The 22,743-nt window shown below is 42.1% G+C and overlaps 1 protein-coding gene across 1 annotated transcript; it reads right to left on the reverse strand.

Annotated features, from left to right (window-relative positions):
- Nucleotides 1-15,635: 15,635 nt before the first annotated feature.
- On the reverse strand, nucleotides 15,636-16,677 carry LOC311056105 (interferon-induced protein 44-like). Its single transcript, XM_084072495.1, has 4 exons — nucleotides 16,572-16,677; nucleotides 16,257-16,419; nucleotides 15,940-16,040; nucleotides 15,636-15,857 (listed from the first exon to the last, which is right to left on the reverse strand). The coding sequence occupies exons 1-4, from the start codon at nucleotides 16,650-16,652 to the stop codon at nucleotides 15,672-15,674; spliced, it is 531 nt and encodes a 176-aa protein (XP_083928621.1). The 5' UTR covers nucleotides 16,653-16,677; the 3' UTR covers nucleotides 15,636-15,671.
- Nucleotides 16,678-22,743: the final 6,066 nt, after the last annotated feature.

Here is a 22,743-nt window from a genome sequence, read left to right on the forward strand (position 1 = left end):
ACCTTCCTAGAGGAACATCTATCTCCTCCTGAGTAGTAGCTTGTCACCTGATGTAGAGGTATATTATTCACTTTCAAAATTCCAAGACATTTATCAACATAATAATGTGTAAAACACAGATAAAGAAAATATTCAACCTACTGACCAGTCTTTTGAGCTGATGCCTTACTCATGGTCTCCAATTCAATCTTCAGACCACATATCTGCTGAGCTGCAATGACAGGTTGAAGATTTACATTTTGATAAACCATCATCATGTAGCGTTGTAGACAGACTTTTTTATAAGAGTTTTTAATGATCACTTCTCACTAGGGTTTAATGCCGGGATTCCCGGGATCCGAGTATTTACCCTCCAGGGAATTGGCTTCAGTTGCCGGGATCCCGGAGGTTGTTTTTTTCTTGTTAGAAATTACTACCAATTAGTAGAAAGGCTTATCTACAGCGCGGAGGCAATCAGATCCCACTTCCTCAAATCCCGCAGGGAAGAGAAATAAAGTAATCAAGTGAGCAAAACAGGTAGCCTGTTTAATTGCCTAATTTGTTTTAGTTATATAGGCTACAGTAGGAGGCCAAGAATATTAATTGCCGTTCATGATTGTTAATTATTTTTTCTATTATTTATTATTTTAAAAAAATATATCAAGAAAAAGCTAAATAAAGATCATTCAATGTTCATTCAATGTTCATAAGTGTAAGTGCCATTATTTTTTCTGAAAAGGGTAGGCCTCATAATTTTAGATTTTATATGTTCATATTTCGTTCAAATAAAATGTTTTAAGCAATAAAATATCTACTGTATTGAAAAAAAATAATATCTACATATAAATGCATTTTTGTGGGCAAAAAAGCTTTTTTAACAGGAATTCCCGGGAAGCCCGGGAAAAGGTCTGAAAATTCCCGGGATTTAAAATGAGCTAATTCTCTGAAAATCTTAAACCCTACTGCTCACCAAGCTGTGTGTATTCTTGTTTTGTCATCTCTGTTTCTTCATGGCTGCGCTGCAGTTCTCTCTCTTTGTCTCTCATCATCCAGTTTTCTCTCTTAGTCAACAACAGGTACAAGTTATGTGTAAGTTCTGACAAACCAGAGCCATAACAAACGTCTAGTGAAACTTTAAGTACAAGTTTAATATGTGTGGATGATTCTGTTCTGTCTTTAGCCAATACTCACTCAACAACAAACATTTCTGCTTTTTACATCAATCAATTTCATTAATTTCAATTTACTGACTTATGTATGACATATTCACTGTAGGCAGAGGTGGGTAGAGTAGCCAAAAACTGTACACAAGTAAAAGTATTGTTACTTTAAAATAATGAGTAAAGTAAAAGTAGTAAGAAAGTATCTACTGAAAATACTACACTAGTACTGAGTTACTTCATACTATTTGATTTGTTTAAATAATCAGAACGTAATTGAAACGTCTGAAATATGAAAGTGTACATGCTTGCCCAATAGAAATATTACACTAACAAAAATAATTGGTGCTTCAGTGGTTCTTTGGATTGTTGGTGCTTTAAAACACCTCAGGGTTCTTATTGGTTATTTAGGATTATGGCGCTATAAAGCACCTCAGTGGTCATTATTTGTTATTTAGGATGGTTGAGGTGCTTTATACAGTAGCACCAAACACTTCTAACCAGGCCAAAGACCCACTTTTGGTGATATACAGCACCATTTGTTTTAGAGAGTATAAAAGGTGGAAAGTAGAATCTCACCAGCATGACTTTGATCACTGATGACATCATCCCACTCCTTCTTCATCTTCTTCAGCTCTTCATCTTTCTGCTCCACTTGTCTGTCTTTTTCTGTTACTAGTTTATTACTTTCCTTCAATAGTTGGTCTATCTCTCCTAGTTTCTGGTCTCTCTCTGTCAATAGTTGGTCTTTCCCTGCTAGTCTACTGTCTCTCTCTATCAGTCTCTGGTTGATCTTCTCCAGTTCACTCTCTCTTTGCTTCAGTAGTTTGTCTGATTCTTTGTATAGTTTATTACTCTCCTTCAATGCTTGGTGCTTGGTGTAATGCTTCTCTTCTAGTTTCTTGTCTCTCTCTGTCAGTGTAAGGCTGATCTTCTTCAGTTCATTCTGTCTTTCATTTAGTTGAACTGTGAGCTTCTCTACTTGGTTATTAATAACCTGCAGGTCCTTGTCTTTCTCTCCTACTTTCTTGTCTCTCAATGTCAATAGTTGGTCTTTCTCTTCTAGTTGTCTGTTTCTTTCTATCAGTGTCTGGCTGACGTCCAGCAGTTGATTCTCTTTTTCCTTCAGTATTTTGTCTTTCTTTTCTATTTTCTCGTCTCTCTCTGTCAGTGTCTGGTTGATCTTCTTCAGTTCACTCTCTCTTTCATTCAGTTGAACTGTGAGCTTCTCTACTTGGTTGTTAAGAACCTGCAGGTCCTTGTCTTTCTCTACACACACAGAGAGAGAGAGAGAGAGAGAGAGAGAGAGAGAGAGAGAGAGAGAGAGAGAGAGAGAGAGAGAGAGAGAGATGTTATCAGGTTTGAAACACGGCCATGCACCATATGGAGGTCTTACAACCACCACTGGGGACCGATCCTCCTCACTACCTATGCCCACCCATAAGCATCTATCCCAGGCATAAGAGCCAGCCTGACCCGCCAGGGGGTCCACTTGGGACCAGCGGGAGTCTAGATGGAAAGAGGGGTCCATCCACATAGGATGGATTTTCTTTTTACACCATGCTTTTTTTCTTAACCCATCCATTGTGTTAGGGTCATTTTTGACCTGTTTTCAAGTTTAAATATAGGTAAAAAGTACCCTTTACATTTCTTTATTGGAACAAGGCTTCATGATATCCTCAGAAACAGCTCTTTTAACTTAACAAAATGAATTACCACCATTTTAGTTCATTCTGAAAAAAAAGGTGATGTCTGTGGTGGTCAAATATGACCCGGCAGAGTGGCTCAATAAAGTGTGGAAGTGTGTTCTAATATTAGTCTATTATAGCTAGATATCATTGTCTTCATTATAGGAAATGTAATGAGTGAAGAGATATATTGAAAGATGAAACCCTAACCCAAAATAATATTTTAAAAAGTGAGGTATGAAAAAAATAAATGAAAATAATATATTTTTTTGGTATTTTGGGCTGAGTTAAAATTTGACCCGCTAACACCAAAAGTGTATGCAGGTTTCTAACACAATGCAAGGGTTAACACTTGCGCGACGACGGCACTTAGTCGACCTACCACACAACTGGACTTGAGATCAAACCTTTTCCCCCTGCGATTTCATTGTTTTCCCTCGATGGCTCCACACGTCCTATAACCTTCTCCCCCACACAGCGGGATACCAATGTCTTTTACAATTACCAATTAGCTTTGCTTACACAACATTTCAATCCCACTCACACCTCACAGGTACGCTTCATTTGGCTTAGAGGGAGAAATGTGTTTTCTAACATACAGTATAACTCAGAATGTGTGTCCGGGAGGAACATATTCCCAGTGGCAATCCACATGTTAAATACCCACAGTTCAGTCGCTTTTACTTTGGAATAAAAATATTCACTGGTAGCGTCAGAGTAAACAATGTTTCTTTAGATAGATTAACTTTTCAAAGTTACATTTATGCCTGTCTGCAGCCAGCGTCTGTCTCCAAGTGCCCATACGCATATCTCATTGAAGAGCATAGCATAGATATGACGTGGGAAAGTGTTTTGCATTGTTCCACGCCCCATTTTGCACCATAAAAGGCGTGAACCGTGACTCAGCAGTTTGTCTCTGATAAAATCTGGCACCATGCTGAACAGTGTTGCCATGTCCACTTATTGTAAGCGAATTTGGGCTTATTTTTCTCTAAAGTTGTTTGTAAATATTGGTAGCTGTGGGGTACGTTTTTTGGGGCATGGTTTTTTAGGGGGAAGTTGATTATTTGGGCTTGCTTCACAATTGTTCAATTATTTTAACCGGTGGTTCTCAAATATTTTTATGTCATGGACCCCCAAGTTAATATGTATGTTTAAAAAATAATAATACCAGATCTACAAGCTCACAACGGTTTAATTAAAGTGCTCATTATGGCCTAAGTGCCAGTTGCTTCTTTTGGGATTATTTTCATAGACCTGGTTGTTTATTTCTCTCACAAAATCTGGCAACACCGGAGCTGCAGGAGTTTAACTTCTTGTCCAAACAGATGTCGGCCGCATTGCCTTGACAGTGACAGAGAACTTGAACATCATTCTAATCTGTCTGGAAGCGAGTCCCACTATTGCACGATGGATCAGCTGAACATAATGTGTAATGTTTACAAGGTTTAACCCCGCCAGCAAATAATAGACTAACCTGGAAAGGATATTTTATAAGCCTTCTACTGAACGTTTACCGAGGTAAAAAGATGATGTTGAAAATAAATCCAGGGCATACAAGTGGAACGCTGCTATCCGATTATGGACCAGAGCTTATTGATTACTTATTGATTAAATTATGTAATTTTTGATTAATATATCCTACGTCGGAATGGGGAATGGATCTTCCGGACACAGCTTTCATCCACTATAGTTTCCTCATCAGATGGTAAGGTACATAGGCTATTACAAATTAATAACGCGGCTCGGACACTGGAGGTGCGTCAGTCCCTCCGCAGTTTCATTAAGGCATCATAGCCTATTTTCATTATTACGTGACACTTTGGCTGAGATGGCCCGCTGGCAAACACACTGAGGGACCTAATAATTCAGCTCTAAATGCAACTGATAGCCTAGAAAATAAATAAAAAGCGGTGGAATCTACATCATGTCTATATTATGCATAGGCTACAAGCAATACATTGTTTGACATTTATTTTTTACTTTTTAGCGGCGCCAGCCGCTCTATATCTGACTTTGTCCGTGTGTCCGTGTGTCCGTGTGTCCGTGTGTATGTCCGGGTGTGTGTCCGTGTGTCCGCTGTATTCTTATTGGCTGGGCTGTAAACAAATATTGATGACAACACCCGTGTGTGTTTGAGCACGGGGCTTATCAAAGGCGCCGCTTCCTTCACACAGGGTGTGATTTTTGGGGCGGTGTAACCGCCCCCTATAAGTGAGTTTTGGACACTGACCAATCCTGCACCGTGATTGGCCAATAGGCTACAACGCAGTCTACACCCCTAACCCTTCCACAGTCAATGCAAATCTATACTTTTGCAAAGTCAGCCAATCACATTACAGCTATAGTGTCATCACCACTAACTGTAATGTGATTGGCTGACTTTGCAAATTCAGGACTGTGATTGGCTAGCGAAACACATGACACATGTGCAGCCCTATGAATAGCAGTATGGACTTTAAAAAAAGTAATTTATCCTTTTTTTAAAGTGAGTCATGTTGTGATGACCACACACCGCCCACTTCACACTGGGTGTGATTTTTATATATATGTGTTGACAAATGTTGGGCACATATATATTTTATTTGAGGTTTGCCACTGTTGTAATTGATTTTGGCATGAAGAATAAAGCATTCTAAAGACATACGCACATTTCAGCCCTGGTAAGCAGGGGTGCAATGCTCACTGGACGGCCTTGCACGCCGTGCCGGACCCCAATTTGACCAGGAGCACACGCAGGCACACGCATAGATTTAAAACTACTTTAAATTCGCACCTCAACAAAGTTTTCAAAGGCTCCTGACTCACACCTAGCGAATTAACATAGGAACTAGATAAAGTGCTCCTCGGAGCACAGGTCTCCGCCAGGTCAGATACGTTATTGTGGCCTCCTGGTGGCGCTATAATAGGCCAATGTGAAAATGGTGCCATTTATTCTTAGGTCGTTCACGGCAATCGGACACTGCATTCATGATTTGAAGCATTTTGTTCCAAAAATGTGTTTTGCTAAATTAGACCTGCTGGTGGCGCTATAACAGGCCAATGTGAAAAGGGTGGCATTTCTTCCTCGGCCTAGTGGGAATGTGCGTCGTTCACGGCAATCGGACACTGCATTCATGATTTGAAGCATTTTGTTCCAAAAATGTGTTTTGCTAAATTAGACCTGCTGGTGGCGCTATAACAGGCCAATGTGAAAAGGGTGGCATTTCTTCCTCGGCCTAGTGGGAATGTGCGTGTGAAATTTCACGGAAATCGCACGCTGCGTTCATGGTTTGAGGCAGTTTGTTCAAAACGGACCAATCCTGCAAACTTTGGATGGCAACCTTAACCAATAAGGATGGAATATGGGAAATCGGACAGATCAGGGTTGATCACATGACTATAGAGATACTGTGTACCGATTTGCATGACGTTTGGTTAAAAACTGTAGGAATAATGTGAAAAAATGGGTTTTGCACAAATCGGCCTCCTGGTGGCGCTATAACAGGCCCATGTGAAAAAATTGAGGCAGAGGTTCTGAATTGGCATCCAGGGAGTGTGTGTGCACAGTTTCGCAGCGACCGGGCCAACGGTGCCGGAGATTTGGTGGTAACACACGGACGGACACACGGACGGACGGACGGACACACGGACGGAGGGTAAAACATACTCTCTCGCCATGCCTTACGGCCTGGCGGAGACAATAAGCCTAGATGCATATCAATTGTCCATTGTGTGACTTGCAGTGTAGGTGTTAAGCGACGTGCGCATCACGTCATTGAAATGTGTGCAAGAACATACCAAATGAGCATTGCATGCCTGCTGGTAAGACAGCCTCGGGGTTGACTTGAGAACGTGCACACCTGACGCTCAAAACACAGACCAAAAAAACATTAATGAATCTGACTACAGGTGTAGGATTTGACTTAAATGCCGGTAAGTATTTTTTTTTACGATACAGAAAAAGCTAAGAATTGAGCCGATTATTGCCCCTCTGTGACACCTTCACTTTCAACACAGGAGCAAGTGAGTCCCGTTGCTGCTGCTCGGAACTGCTGCTCTGCAGCGAGTGGAGGGAGGGGATCAGTGATCACAGACGACTCGAGGCTAGTGTGAGAGTATGTATGTGCTGTTGATTGTCGAGGTGGAAGGTTGTGTTTTTTGTGAGCTCCTGAGCCTTGGATACTGGAATACTTTTTAAAGACTTTTGTGAAATACTTTTAACACTTTTCACAAAGACCAAAAAGGATCTACCAAGGATCTACCAAGGACAACAAGGACAAGACAATAAGGAATAAAACAACGTTTTTACCACTCAACAAAACATTTGGAGTTAAAACTCGCTCTTTACCAGAAAAGACACAAAGAACTTGAGTAAGTACGCCTGCAGTTTGGAGATACATTGCAGAACTCTAGTCTAGAGACACTGAAGTGTAGAAAGACTGTAGTAAGATTGTAGTAAAATAGAATACTGTAGAAATCATAGTAAACTGCATGGGAACAGTTTAAACATTTAAACATTTAAACACATATACTAGTAGCAGTAGCAGTGTAGTAGTAGTAGTGCAGTAGTGCAGTGCAGTAGTAGCATAACAAAGGAAGGTATCGGGGGAGGGGTGTTAGACAGGGGCCAGGTAGATAGGCGTGAAGCTAGGTGAGCAAGGTGTGAACCTGAAAAATGGCAACCATGGTAACTGAGACACTAGCTACAGCACACACACACACAACACCAATTGCAATTGAATACCCAACCCAAGCAAAATCCATTAAAGAAAAGGATATTTACAAGACTGAATTCCTGAAAAATAACAGAGAGACACTTTACGCAGACTGTACCGCAAAGAAGGTTATAACAAACCTAATCTTTTTCACACATAGACCTCAGGCATGGATTGAAGCCACACAAGAACACTACACAGAGATAAAAAAGGCACATTTGCCTGAGGGATGTAGCCTTAAAATGCACTCAGAGGACGGAACCACCACTGTAAACTTTTTCAACTCTGGAAAAGTAACAATCCAGGGGAACAGAACACCCATAGAAAATGACTTCACCAAAATCAGAGAGATGGCACAAAAAAATGGCACTCCAAACAGTACACACATAGCCACACCCACACATCCAGCCACAGTAGAGAGCCCACCCCCACCCCCACAAACCAGTACCACAAAAGGTCACACCATAGAGCCAAACCTGCTTAACAAGTTGGCCGAACAATTCCACAGCTTAGAATATAGACAGGTACAGATGGAACAACAGTTATCAGAGTACAGGCAAGAACAGACAGCTCCCAGGGCCAGTAACAGAAAGGAACAGGAAGAGAGTGAGCTTAAAGCAAAGGTGAAAAGGTTCCAAGACAGTGAGTTGGAACTCAAACAGGAGTTGGTACAGCTACAAGAACATATGGGAAAGGAGATAAGACAGCTAAAGGAAGACATGGGAAAGGAGCTAGAAATGCTAAGAGAAAGACAGGAAAAGGAAATAGGGGCACTCAGGAGAGAGATAGAAAGGCTTGAAAGGGAAGCAACTCCAACCAGCTATCAGCAGGGAGAAATAGCAGATAACCTTGACCAATCAGCGGGACGTCAAAGCCAAGCACTCTCCCAAGAGATCGTTCTCACCCCAACTCAAGAGGACTCACCCCAACCCTCCCCCACTGCCACACCTCCAGGAAACAGCCAGCCACAAAACCCAGAAATTGTACTCCTGACTGACTCAAATGGGAAGTACATTGATGCAAAAAAACTCTTCCCAAAGCACAGAGTTGAACACATCAGATGTCGAAACACAGCACGTGCAATGGAGCTATTGACAAGGGACCGGCTGGGCTCCCCCAGCCACATAATAATCCACACCGGCACAAACGACATATGGTTTCAGGAAGACCACGAGATGGTTACGTCCACCAAGGGAATGATAGAAAAAGCCACCTCAACATTTCCCAACGCAGAAGTAGTCATCTCGGCACTGCTACACAGAGGCGACGTCGAATACGACTACATCAACGCAATCAACACACAGACTTCCAGAATCTGTGCAAGGAAGAATAAGGTCCACTTTGCAGAACACCCAACCCTGGACAAGGGAAGCCTACACGACCAGGTACACATCCGCAAGGCTGACATTCCAACTTTTGCAAAGAGCCTGAAGGACATTGCACTCGACCGCAACCATCCTACAGACACAACACCCTACAAACGCAACCAGCGTGGACAACATCCTACGCCCAGAGGACACCACACTGCACACAGAGGACACTCTACTAGGCGTCACCACCCTTATCAACCTAGCAGACCCTCTCTTAGACACCCCTCCGCTCCATCCAGACCCCATGCCACACAACAAAGCGGCCCACCCACACCCCTGATGCCTATCTTCACTGCTCCACCCAGACCTCATCCCACACACAGCGCACCCACACCACTGATGTCCATTCCATACACTCCTACATCAGCCTCACCACCGCCCACTCTCCCCCTCCCTCTCCAACCATACACATATGCACAGGCGGTGACCAGAGCCATCCCCAGCACACACAGCATAGAGCAGATGTTCAGGGATTTCTACACAGCATGGGCCCAGGGCAGAACCCCTGGAATGTAACAACAATGTGAACAATGGAGTACAAAGCACTCACTATATCATCCTGGAATATACAAGGTTTGAGGTCAACTGCCCTTGGCATCAAAAGCAGAACCCCAGACTTTGCCAAAGAGATTGCAAACATAGACATCATTGTTCTACAAGAAACATGGCACAGAGGGGACAGCCCCACTGGCTGTCCTACTGGCTACAGAGAACTTGTGGTACCATCTACAAAGCTAGCAGGAGTCACCCAGGGAAGGGACTCTGGAGGTATGCTAATATGGTACAAATCAGAACTAGTCCACGCCATTAAGCTAGTCAAAACTGGAACATCTTCCATCTGGCTAGAAATAAACAAGGAACTTACCACAACCGAAAAAAATGTCTACCTGTGTGCCACCTACATCCCCCCAATTGAATCCCCTTACTATACAGAGGACTTTTTCCCCACACTAGAAGAGGATATCAGCCGTTTCCAGGCACACGGTCACATTGTAATTTGTGGAGACCTAAATGCCAGAACAGGACAAGGGCCTGACACCCTCAACACACAGGGAAACAAACACCTACCAGGAGGGGGAAACATCAGCTCCCCAACATGTCCCCCGAGATACAATCACGACAAAACAACGAACAAACATGGGTCACAACTGCTACAGCTCTGTCGCTCACTGGGTCTGTACATTGTTAACGGTAGACTCCGAGGGGACTCCTTCGGTAGATATACATACAGCTCATCCCAGGGAAACAGCTCGGTAGATTACTTTATCACGGACATAAACCTAGCATCGCTCAGAGCCTTCACAGTCAGCCCGCAAACACCCCTGTCAGACCACAACAGAATCACAGCCTATCTAAACAGATCAACACACAGACACAAAGAACAAACGCCAAACAAACTACATACCATAAGAAAACGTTACAAATGGAATGAACATAGCGCAGAAGCTTTCCAAAATGCTATTAGGCAAAAACAAGTCCAATCACAACTGGATCATTTCCTAGAAAAAACCTTTGAAGAAAACAGTGAAAGTGTAAACAGGGCAGTAGAAGGCCTCAATCATATATTTGAACTAACAGCCTCACTAGCAAACTTAAAAGTATCAAACAGGAAAGCCAGAAAAAACGTTGAGAATGACAAATGGTACGATAATGACTGCAATAATCTCAGGAAAAAATTAAGGAAACTATCAAACCAAAAACACAGAGACCCAGACAACCACAACATACGTCTCCAATATGGGGAAACACTGAAACAATACAAAAACACAGTAAGAGAAAAAAGAAATCAACATGTTAGAAACCAACTGCAAGATATCGAAGATTCCATACAGACAAACAGCTTCTGGGAAAACTGGAACAGACTTAATAAGCTAAAACAGGACGAACTACCCATCCAAAATGGAGATATATGGGTGAATCATTTTTCTAGCCTCTTTGGCCCAATCGAGAAGAACAAAGAACAAAAACAAATAAAAGATAAACTACAAAACCTAGAGTCAGCCGTAAAAGACTACCAGAATCCACTAGATTCCCAAATCAACCTAAAAGAACTACAAGACAAAATAAAAACACTTAAAACCAAGAAGGCCTGTGGGGCAGACGGTATTCTAAATGAAATGATAAAATTCACCGACCTCTAATTCCAAATGGCCATACTAAAACTCCTAAATATAGTGCTCAGCTCTGGGATCTTCCCTAGCACATGGAATCAAGGGCTGATAACGCCACTCCACAAAAGTGGAGACAAATATGACCCAAATAACTACCGTGGGATCTGTGTAAACAGCAACCTCGGAAAGATCCTCTGCATGATCCTCAACCACAGAATCCTAAACTTCCTCACAGAAAGCAATGTCCTGAGCAAATCACAAATTGGCTTTCTACCAAAATATCGCACAACAGACCACATTTACACTCTAAACACCCTAATTGACAACCAAATAAACAAAAACAAAAGCAAATTATTCTCCTGCTTTGTCGACTTCAAAAAAGCATTCGATTCAATTTGGCATGAGGGTCTGATGTACAAACTATTGGAAAGTGGCATAGGGGGGAAAACCTATGACATCATAAAATCAATGTACACAAACAACAAATGCGCAGTTAAAATAGGCGAAAAGCACACAGACTTTTTCCCCCAAAGCCGAGGAGTTAGACAGGGATGCAGCCTGAGTCCAACACTCTTCAACATATATATCAACGAGTTAGCAAAAACGTTAGAACAGTCTACAGCTCCAGGCATCCCCTTGGCAAACACAGAAATCAAATGCTTACTTTTCGCAGATGACCTGCTGCTGCTGTCTCCAACCAAGGAAGGACTACAGCAGCAACTTGATCTCCTACACAAATTCTCGCAGACATGGGCCCTGACAGTGAACCTAACTAAGACTAAAATCATGATATTTCAAAAAAGATCCAGCCGCCAAAACCATCAATTTTTCCTAAATACGATCCCACTAGAACAAACAAAAAACTATACCTACCTTGGCCTAAACATCAGCAGCACAGGGAACTACAACCAAGCTGTAAAGGACCTGAGAGACAAGGCAAGAAGGGCATTCTATGCTATCAAAAGAAACATCAAAATAGACATCCCAATTAAAACCTGGCTTAAAATACTGGACTCTGTGATAGAACCAATTTCCCTCTATGGTTGTGAGATCTGGGGACCATTAGCAAACCATGACCTTGAAAAATGGGATAAACACCAAACCGAGACCCTACACACAGAATTCTGCAAATCCATTCTCCGTACCCAGCGAAAAACACCAAATAATGCATGCAGGGCAGAACTAGGACGATACCCACTCATAATCAAAATAAAAAAGAGAGCACTTAAGTTCTACAACCACCTAAAAGAAAGCGACCTAAATGCACTCCATAACAAAGCACTCACACACAGCGAAACTCTAGAGAGATGCCCCCTCAGCCAGCTGGCCATGGAACTCCGGGCACAAACACAAACAGAGCCACGAGATAGAAAACCCATCGGACCAAACAAAATTATAAAACAGCAAAAGGAAAACTACCTGACACATTGGAAAGAAGCAACACAAAAGCAGAGTAAACTAGAATGCTATCTGGCCCTAAACAGAGAATACACAGTGGCAGAATACCTGAGCACCGTGACCGACCCAAAACAAAGAAAAATCTTAACTAGATACAGACTCAGTGAGCACAGTCTTGCGATCGAGAAAGGTCGTCACAGGCAGACCTGTATCCCGAGAGAAGACAGACTATGCACCCACTGCACACAAAAGGAAGTGGAAACCGAGCTACACTTCCTAACCGTCTGTCCATTGTACCAAGACATCAGAGACACATACTTCCCACAGATTACAACCACACACAGAGACTTTGAAAACATGACCAACGACAAAAAACTCCCATATCTGCTGGGCGAAGTACAACAATGTGCAAACACAGCAGCAAGATTCGTGAGTTGTTGTGATAGGAGAAGGATATCGAACGGAACACAACCACCCTAAAGACTAATCATTGTGTATATTCCTGCACTATACCTGCACCCAGTGATCTTGGTACATAGAAATTGATCTATTGAAGATTCTGACTTTCAAATGTACATTTTTTGTTTTGATTGTATTGCTGTATTGTTGTATTGTGCTTTTTGCTTTGGCAATGTAAACGTATGTTTTCTCATGCCAATAAAGCCCTTTGAATTGAATTGAATTGAGAGTAGATGTCGGATCATGATAAACATTTAATCCTCCGAAGTTGAGGCTATTTTCACATAAAGTTTGGCCACAGCAGATCTTCACAGTCAGGTACTGTACAGTCAGCGGCGCGGTGGGGGGGGGATAACTGCTTCAGTGCCTCTATTGTTTGAAGAAGCTACCAGCGCCGGCAAACAGCGGCATCGTTAGAGGTATGAATTTGCTTTTTTTTTTATCATGTCACGGGCCGCATTGGACCTCTTTGCGGGCCGCAAAATGGCTGCAGATCACAAGTTTGACATCCCTGGCTTACATTGTACGGTAAAACAGCTCTCAAAGTCACTCTTTTAGCACGTAAACAAACACAAATAAAGTTGAAAAAAACTGTACTGTTCAGGAAGTACTACTTCCTGCTGATTTTACTATTTGAATATCCAGGTCCGGATCCGCGGATCCAGTCCGGGTTTTCTTCTTGATAAGAATAGCAAAGAAACAGTACTGGGTTTTGTGATGTTCTATATTGTCTGAATCAACTTGTTGTGTTTGTTTATGTGCCAAAAGACAAAAAGAGTGACTTTGAGAGCTGTTTTACCATACAATGTAAGTCAATGAGGAGCATATTTTGAATTATCAATTTCTAATCAATGGAGCAATTATTTTTGATGTCTTGTCCACCTTTGGAGTTACATCATGGCAAGGTAAATACACAACCCAAACGTCTGCCAAAGTGATCCACTTTGAAACCATAAACAGGTTGGAGTAAAAGGCTGTGTCCAACCTTGACACAGGATCTAAATGCCTCAATAGAAGAGCAGGAGACCAAATACAACCACCCCAAATGTATACGTAAGTTATATTGTATCAACATACTCTACCATACAGATTGGACAAAATAAAATGGAATTCATAAAAAAAAAGAGCAAAGAAAAACATAATAGAGCTTTAACATGGAAGATTCTGCAATTATTATCGACAACTCTTACCCTCAGTTTCCCGTGTTATCTTCTCTGATGTGCTGAGGATTGAGAAACAGAGAATTACTTCAGATGAAATGATGAGCCACAAGAACAGACACTAAAATAGGACAGTCATGGTCTTCAAAGCACAACCCACATTACCATGTAACAAGTCTTAATTAATGAGTATCAGAAGAGTATCAGAAGAGTATATTAATTATAAATGAAAACATTTGATTTCATTGATGACAGTGATTTCAGTTCATCACTTGAACAAATTCAGTCACATTGGGAATACACCTCAATATACAATATACAATATTTAAGAACGTTCTAAAACAAACTGAATATAATTGAATGACTTTTAAGGGCTTTTTAAAATCAGCATGAATTTAAGACTATTTAAGACGCTTTCAAGACCCACAGACACCGTGTTTTCTTTGCAAATGCAATCGTTTAAATTCCGATATCTGGGAGGGACAGACATCTTATGAGGCAGTTTGTTTTCCCTATAAATAACACATCCAATAACCTCTAATATCAGATTAGTTGTGTCTCCACCCCCCCATTTAGTTTAGTTTATTTCAGTCAGTCAATTTGTGGTAACATTACAGTAATAGGTAAAAATAAAATAAATATTGTCAAGAAAAAGATACCCACATTTCTGACCAAAAAGGTATAGGCTGAAGCATTGCTTATTACGCCTACCCTTTTACAAAACAAAGAAAAAATGAAAGTCAAAATGGAGTGAGAAAGAAAACAAAAAAACAAAAAAAACACCAAAAGAAAAAAGGAAACATGGTACAAGGACAAGATTATTTTCTGTACATGTACGTGTTTGCTGTACTGTACAAGTATATATGCTATGATGAATAAAATCATACAGAATCACATGCCATTTATGTTTTTTTTATAATTATCTATCATCTTATTTTTAAGTAATCTTTTAAATATTTTTAATGAGCTACACAATTTCAGATCTTTATCAAGGCTGTTCCACAGAGTTACTCCTGCAAATGTTGTACATGTTTGTTTTGCATTTGTTCTTGTTTTTTCTTTTGAGTAAATGCATGTACCCCTGAGATTATACTTTGTTTGTCTTTTATGAAACATCTTCTGGATACTGTCTGGGAGCATGCTGTTATTGATTTATTACATGAGTTGAGCGATTTTAAAGTCCACTAGTTCTCTGAATTTGAGACTGTTTGAATGTATGAATAAAGTGTTGGTTGGCTCATAGTAATCCACTTTGTAAACAATTCTTATTGCTTTTTTTCTGAAGTATGTATATTGGATTACTTGTTTTTTTGTTTTAACCATTGACCATTGAATCATTCCTCTGACCTTAAAATATACCCGACATTTATCCAACTCTGCACTGTCACTCGTTATCAAAGTACACACAAGTTATAAAAGTGTCTCATCTCATTTTAAAGAGGCATCATGTTGATTTCTATCTAAGCACCTTATCATCCACCTCTGACCCTCTGACCTCACTGTCCCACACAGTAGTGTTCATTGAACTTCAAAGAGTGTACAAATGAACCCCAATTCAAATGGCCATTTAAAATAGCTTGTTGTTAAATTAATAGTTCTAAATAATTCTAAAAGAAGCAGAAATGCTATAAAATCCTTAAGGCTTTGAGTTACTCTGATGACATTGGATCAGCATACATCTTGTTGATGAAGTCTTTTCCAAGGTTAATCATGCGTTTCAGTGCTTTCAGTATCAGAACATCAATGTCATCATCCAGGTTCTCTTCATCATGGTAGTTCTTCACAGGAAAGATGTGGTTCAGTGGAATTCCCACTTTGGCCCTGACCTCCTGCATCTGTGTTGAGAGTTATAGTTAACGTTCAACAGAGATTAACAGGTGGTTTAATGATAGTTTATACAACTTCCAATATTCTCACCTTTTCCTGCAGTTTCATGCTCTTGTAGACATTTGCTACATCTTTCTTCACCAAAGGACTGGCCTCATCAATTTTGGTGAGAATGCAGATTTGTGGAATGCCTATCAAAAGTGCAGCCCAACAAGTTAATTTCTTTCTTTCTTTCTTTCTCTCTTTCTTTCTTTCTTTCGACGAGCTACACCCAGTGACAGACACTGAGACATAATCCTTCTTATAGTTATATAACCACAATAATAGGGTTTTTTTAAGTTTTAGGAAGACAACTAAAAGTTGATCATAACCATGTGATAACAAATCAAGCTAAAATGTTATTTTACCCATATTGTCTGCAAGTTCTTTCATCTTCTTCATGGAATCTAGGGATGAAGTGGTCATTTGGTCAGCAGGAATGACTAGAACCAGAACATGAGTTTGGTCCTCTGGAGGGGGGTGATGATTGTAGAGACGATCCTCATGTGACATCGCTGCTCCAGGATTGAACTGTAGAAGAATATAACATTTTGTTGTAAAAATTATGACATGGAATTAGTTTTTCATAAATTATGGTTTAAATTATTAATTTGTGTTAATGATGACATGTTATCATTAACACTAATTCATGAATCAGAATGTGAGATATTAAGTCATTTTACCTCGTAACCATCCATCACATGACCTTTCATAGCCAATATAATGTCTGCTTCATGAACTTCTGTCTCACTCCCAAGACTCATGATGTCATTGATCACAAAAGGGAAGAAGTTTGGTCCTTTTCCTTTTTTGATTCCATATGTTTGATACTGTAAAGCATGAATAGATCTGTAAGACAGTGCTTGTAGCCAAGGTTTCTATTAACTTCATAATATCACTGTTACGGTCAGGTGACCTTATGATTATGTATTATTATGATGTATGAGTAATATATTATTGACATGTATGAGGAAGAGGTGACTGACTGCATGTTTCTTCCCTATCATGCAGGAGGTGTCTGTCATGGGTGAGGAGGAGTGAGGGAAGGCTCTAAATCCCACTGTGATTGACTAGAGAGGTGCAATTGGCTCATGGGCTGCCTTCTCCACAGGTGGACTTGATCACCCATCATGTGATGGCTATAAAACCACTGCAGTGCAGCTAACTCATTGAGATGAGACCTTCCCTGTCCTCTCCACCACTGACCCCTCGTTTGTTTGGTTTGTTAACGTATGGTTTGAGCCCTTAGGAAAGGCTGACTTTGACATAATGTTTTGATAACCCTTTTGAGTGATTTAACAGTCTCTTTATTTGTTTTGTTTCCTTTTCAATTGGCCAGTTGACTTGTTTTTGTTTCCTTTTGTTTTGCTTATTTACCTGAGCCACAATAGCATTCAGCCTTCCAGGAAAGGCACATTTTGATATTGTTAAAAGGTAAAAGGTAACCTGTGAATAGACTTTAAGGACATTTTGGACATTTAAGGACTTTTTGACCGTGAACTTTGTAATAAATATACATTCTTTTTGCAAACTAGTTTCAAAGAGTCATATATGTTGCACTCACACCACCCCTAGGGTGGGGGTCGTAACATATTTGGGGGCTCGTGCCGGTTTTAGACACCCTTTCGGTAATTTGCATATATTTAAGTTAATTTATGGTGATAAGTAACATATATGTGAAAAAATCGTCTAAACAGTTAATTAGTGGCTCGTATGATGGTAAATGGAAACGGGTACATTCGTTAGTGAACGTTTGGTTTTTGAAAAAACATGTTTGAGACTATGTGATTTGTTAATTGTTTGGGTTTTTTGTTTTCAGTTGGGTCAGTGGTTAGCCGGATGGATGTGTTTTCGGCAGGTGGAGGTAAGCAGGTTTTGTGTGGACTTTTTGGTAACTTGGAGAACTTGGTTCTTTTAATTCGGTTCTCATGTTCACGCGGTCTGGGAGATCGGCTGGTAGGATCTTAACTACTGTAGGGCTTCTCTAGAAAAGTGTAATAAGAGACAGTTATTGGCCATTGCTAAAGAGTTCAGGCTGCTGGTGATAGCAGGCCAAAAGCAACAAATCCTCAATAGTGTGGTGGATCAACTAAGAAGGAGGGGTATTCTGGAGTCACAGCCGGAGAACAAACAGAGTGGCACACAGGGTACTAGTGGAGCAATGACGACTGAGGCCGCTGATGTCTCAGGCTCACTAGGAACTCCTGGGGGTCCGGGGATTTCTCTTGCAGAAGGCTCGGGCTCGACCACTCAGACATCACCAGATGTCACACCTGGGGGGGAATTGGAGGAGAACATGCAGCTGAAACTCCGTCTCAGAGAGACAGAGTGCAAGTTAATGCGTGAGGAACGCTTAAAAAGTGAGCAGGAAAGGTTAAGGAGTGAGTTGGAACTAAAAAAAGAGGAGGTTAAATTGCAACAGCAGCAAAAGGAGTTGGAACTCATGCATATGAGATCTAGGTTGCCGGCTGCATCCCCCCAGGTTACTACTCCGCTGGAGGCTCCAGAACGCAACAGCACTACCCCCAGAGCAGTGTTCGATGTGGGCAGGCACATTGCCTTTGTGCCACCCTTCAGAGAAGGTGAGGTTGACTCCTATTTTCATGCGTTTGAACGCATAGCAAATACATCGAAATGGCCAGAGGATATGTGGGCTTTGTTATTGCAGTGCAAACTAAGTGGTAAAGCGCAGGAGGTCTGTACCAGCCTGACCCTAGACCAGAGTCTCGACTACGAGACGGTGAAAAAAAGCATTTTGCGTACTTACGAATTGGTCCCAGAGGCATATCGCCAAAAATTTCGTTCCACTGAAAAACCTGCTGACCAGTCATTTGTCGAATTTGCTCAGGTGAAAACGGTGTTGTTCAATAAGTGGTGTACAGCAAGCAAAGTGGCTGACTTTGAGCAGCTCAGGGAATTAATTCTATTGGAGGAATTTAAGAACTGCAGTCCAGAGCGCATTGTCATGTACCTTAACGAGCAGAAAGTTAACACCGTGTCTAAAGCTGCCGTTTGTGCAGATGAGTTTGCGTTAACACACAGGTCACCTTGGAATAAAGCAAAGTCACCAAACAGTCCGCCGCGTAACGGCAATGGTAATGGTGCGGGCGGGGCTGGGAACAGTGGGGAAGCACGCAAGTGTTTTGCTTGTCATGAGGAAGGCCATTTAATTCGGGAGTGTCCAACACGCTCACAGAGCAACGAAAAAGAAAGTCAAAATCAGAAATACAGGAAGTCAAAAGCAGTGTCGTTTGTGCGTAATGTTGCTCAGTGTCAGCCTGAGGCAGGGTCTGTCCGGGCGGAGACTGAGGAATGTTTCGGTCCTTTTCTGTTTAAAGGTACGGTGTCTCTGTGCGATGGTGAGAAAGAACAAATTCCCATTACCATCTTACGTGACACAGGTGCGGCACAGTCGCTGATGTTACAGTCTGTTTTGCCTTTCTCAGATGGCTCTTCCTGTGGTGCTGATGCGTTGCTGCTGGGTGTGGAGATGGCATCCTCTCGTGCGCCTCTCCATAGGGTGTTTTTGCGCTCACCGTTGGTTACGAGCCTTGTGCAGGTGGGAATACGGGAAGGTTTACCAGTAGAGGGGATCGCGTTGATCCTTGGTAACGACTTGGCAGGTGAGAAAGTTTTCCCTACTCTTGAGGTGATAGAGCAGCCGGTGATTTCTGAGTCTGTGTGCGAGGGCGCACAGACTGTTTTTCCTGCTTGTGCTGTGACTCGTGCGCAGGCTAGAAAAAACGCTGATGAAATTATCCTGAGTGATTCGTTTTTCTGTAGTGATGATCCGTTGTGCACTTCTGCTACTAGCCCCAAGAAAAAGGTGGGAAACGTGTTGCCTATTAAGCCAGATTTTGCGTTCGATGTAAAGAGGGATTCATTTGTGTTTGCGCAGCAGAATGACCCGTCCTTGGCTTCATGCTGGGAAGCAAGCCGTGTGGGGGGCACAGATTGTGCCTACGGTCTGGATGGTGATATTCTGGTGCGTAATGGTGTCCATCGTCTGCTGTGGAGGCAGAGTGGAACACGGTGTACCAAATTGTTGTCCCCAAAACATTTCGTTCTCAAATTCTGAGTTTGTCTCATGATAATTTTTCTGGGCACTTGGGTGTTCGGAAAACTTATCAGCGCATTTTGCGCTACTTCTTTTGGCCTGGATTGAAAACCGACGTGTCTGATTTTTGTCGCTCGTGTCATGTGTGCCAGGTGATGGGGAAACCTAACCAGGTGATTCCCCCGGCTCCGTTAAAACCTGTCCCTGCTATGGGGGAGCCATTTGAGCACATTATTATTGACTGCGTGGGGCCGTTGCCCAAAACGAAATCTGGCCACCGTTTTCTGCTTACTTTGATGTGTGTCGCTATCCAGAGGCGATCCCGCTGCGCACAATTAAAGCTAAACCGGTGATCAAAGCGCTGACTAATTTCTTTTCGACTTTTGGTTTAGCTCGTTTTTTGCAGAGTGACAACGGATCTAATTTCACGTCCAGAGTGTTTTCTCAGGTGATGGAATCACTTGCTATAAAACACATTAAATCTAGTGCCTTTTCATCAGACTCTTAAAGCTATGCTGAAGAAATTCTGTCTAGAGACAGGCAGACAGTGGGATGAGGGATTGCCCTTTCTAATGCTAGCTGCGAGGGAATCAGTGCAAGAGTCGCTGGGATTTAGCCCAGCAGAGTTAGTCTTTGGGCACACAGTCCGAGGTCCTTTGCGTGTGCTGAGAGACAGTGTGTTGGCCAAGCCAACAAGCCCAGCAAAAGGTGTGTTAAGTTACGTGAGCAAATTCCGTGAGCGCCTGCACAAGGCTCGTGAGGTTGCTACGGCTGCATTAAAGCAGTGCCAGGATCAAATGAAGGAACGATTTGATAAAAAAGCAGTTCAGAGGGAATTTGCGGTGGGACAAAAGGTTCTTGCTCTCCTCCTGATTCCTAGTTCAGCTTTTCAATCAAAATTTTGTGGTCCGTATGTAGTTCAGAGGAAACTATGTGAAACTGATTATGTGGTGGAAACACCAGACAGAAAAAGGAAAACGAGAGGGCTGCGGGTTAAGAATTCTGCTGGTGCGCGTTTGCAGAATTCTGATGTGCTGCGAGACTTGCCAACATTTTTGTCTCATTTGGATAAAGGTGCACAAGCAGACGTTATTGCATTAATTGAAAATAACATGGGTTTGTTTTCAGATACGCCATCCCGCACCACAGTCCTGGCTCATGATGTGGATGTGAGGGGGCACTCGCCTATTAAGAAGCATGCTTATCGTGTTAATCCCACGAAACGGGAATTGATAAAGAAAGAAATTGATTATTTATTGGGGAATAATTTGGCTATTCCGAGCTCAAGTGCCTGGAGCTCTCCTTGTCTGCTAGTGCCCAAATCCGATGGCAGCATGCGTTTTTGCACGGATTATAGAAAAGTGAATAATGTAACAGTGGCTGATTCTTATCCTCTTCCGCGCATGGAGGATTGCGTCGACCGGGTCGGCGCCGCCAAATTTGTTACTAAATTGGATTTACTCAAAGGCTACTGGCAAGTGCCTTTGACTGAGCGTGCGTCTGATATTTCGGCTTTTGTTACACCCGATGGGTTGTACCAGTACACCGTGATGCCTTTTGGCCTCCGTAACGCGCCGGCTACTTTTCAAAGGTTGATGCGCACAGTTCTGAGCAGCGGAAAAGACTGCGAGGTCTATTTGGATGATGTTGTGGTTTTTTCTAATACATGGGCTGAACATATTCACACGCTAAGGGAGCAATACTTGACTATCCAGTACCTAAAACCAGGCGGGAACTTCGCCGGTATATTGGTATGAGTAGCTTTTATAGGTCTTATTGCAAAAAATTCGCAGCAGTTGTTGTACCACTGACTAGTATGACTAGTGAGAAGAAGCCTTATGTCTGGTCACCTGCCTGCCAACACTCTTTTGAGTCCTGTAAAGCGCTCCTCTGCAGTGCGCCTGTCCTGGCGGCGCCCGACTTCAGACGTCCATTCAAGCTGGAGGTAGACGCCTGTGACAGCGGTGCGGGTGCTGTGTTGCTGCAGGAGGACGAGCTGGGCATCGACCATCCCGTCTGCTACTACTCGAAGAAGTTCAGTGGGGCTCAGTGTAACTACAGCACAGTGGAAAAGGAGGCTTTGGCCTTGGTTTTAGCTTTGCAGTTTTTTGAAGTGTATGTAGGTTCAAGTCCATTGCCGGTGCTTGTGTATACTGACCATAACCCTTTGTTTTTTCTGAAACAGATGCAGAACTCGAACCAGAGACTAATGAGATGGTCTCTATTGGTACAGGATTTTAATATTGAGATATGCCACAAGAAAGGGCTGGATAATGTCCTTGCAGACGCCCTGTCAAGAGTTTATTGTTAATGTTTTTTTGTGTCTTTTTCTCTATAGATACATTACAGGTGGAGGTCCTTATTGAGTGAACTTCATCTCGGGGAGATGAAGTTCCCTCTTGAGGGGGGAGGTGTTACGGTCAGGTGACCTTATGATTATGTATTATTATGATGTATGAGTAATATATTATTGACATGTATGAGGAAGAGGTGACTGACTGCATGTTTCTTCCCTATCATGCAGGAGGTGTCTGTCATGGGTGAGGAGGAGTGAGGGAAGGCTCTAAATCCCACTGTGATTGACTAGAGAGGTGCAATTGGCTCATGGGCTGCCTTCTCCACAGGTGGACTTGATCACCCATCATGTGATGGCTATAAAACCACTGCAGTGCAGCTAACTCATTGAGATGAGACCTTCCCTGTCCTCTCCACCACTGACCCCTCGTTTGTTTGGTTTGTTAACGTATGGTTTGAGCCCATAGGAAAGGCTGACTTTGACATAATGTTTTGATAACCCT

The sequence above is a fragment of the Gymnoscopelus microlampas genome (assembly GCF_963454915.1).
Source record: "Gymnoscopelus microlampas genome assembly, chromosome: 11".
Lineage (NCBI taxonomy): Eukaryota > Metazoa > Chordata > Actinopteri > Myctophiformes > Myctophidae > Gymnoscopelus > Gymnoscopelus microlampas.

Excerpts from the sequence above, each read along its gene's own strand:
- LOC311056105 (XM_084072495.1), bottom strand. The coding sequence starts at position 16,652 with ATGAGTCTTGGGAGTGAGACAGAAGTTCATGAAGCAGACATTATATTG. Across the intron at positions 16,420-16,571 it reads ATGTGATGGATGGTTACGAG|TTCAATCCTGGAGCAGCGAT; the intron begins GTAAAATGACTT and ends ATTCTTCTACAG. Across the intron at positions 15,858-15,939 it reads GCATGAAACTGCAGGAAAAG|ATGCAGGAGGTCAGGGCCAA; the intron begins GTGAGAATATTG and ends CTCTCAACACAG.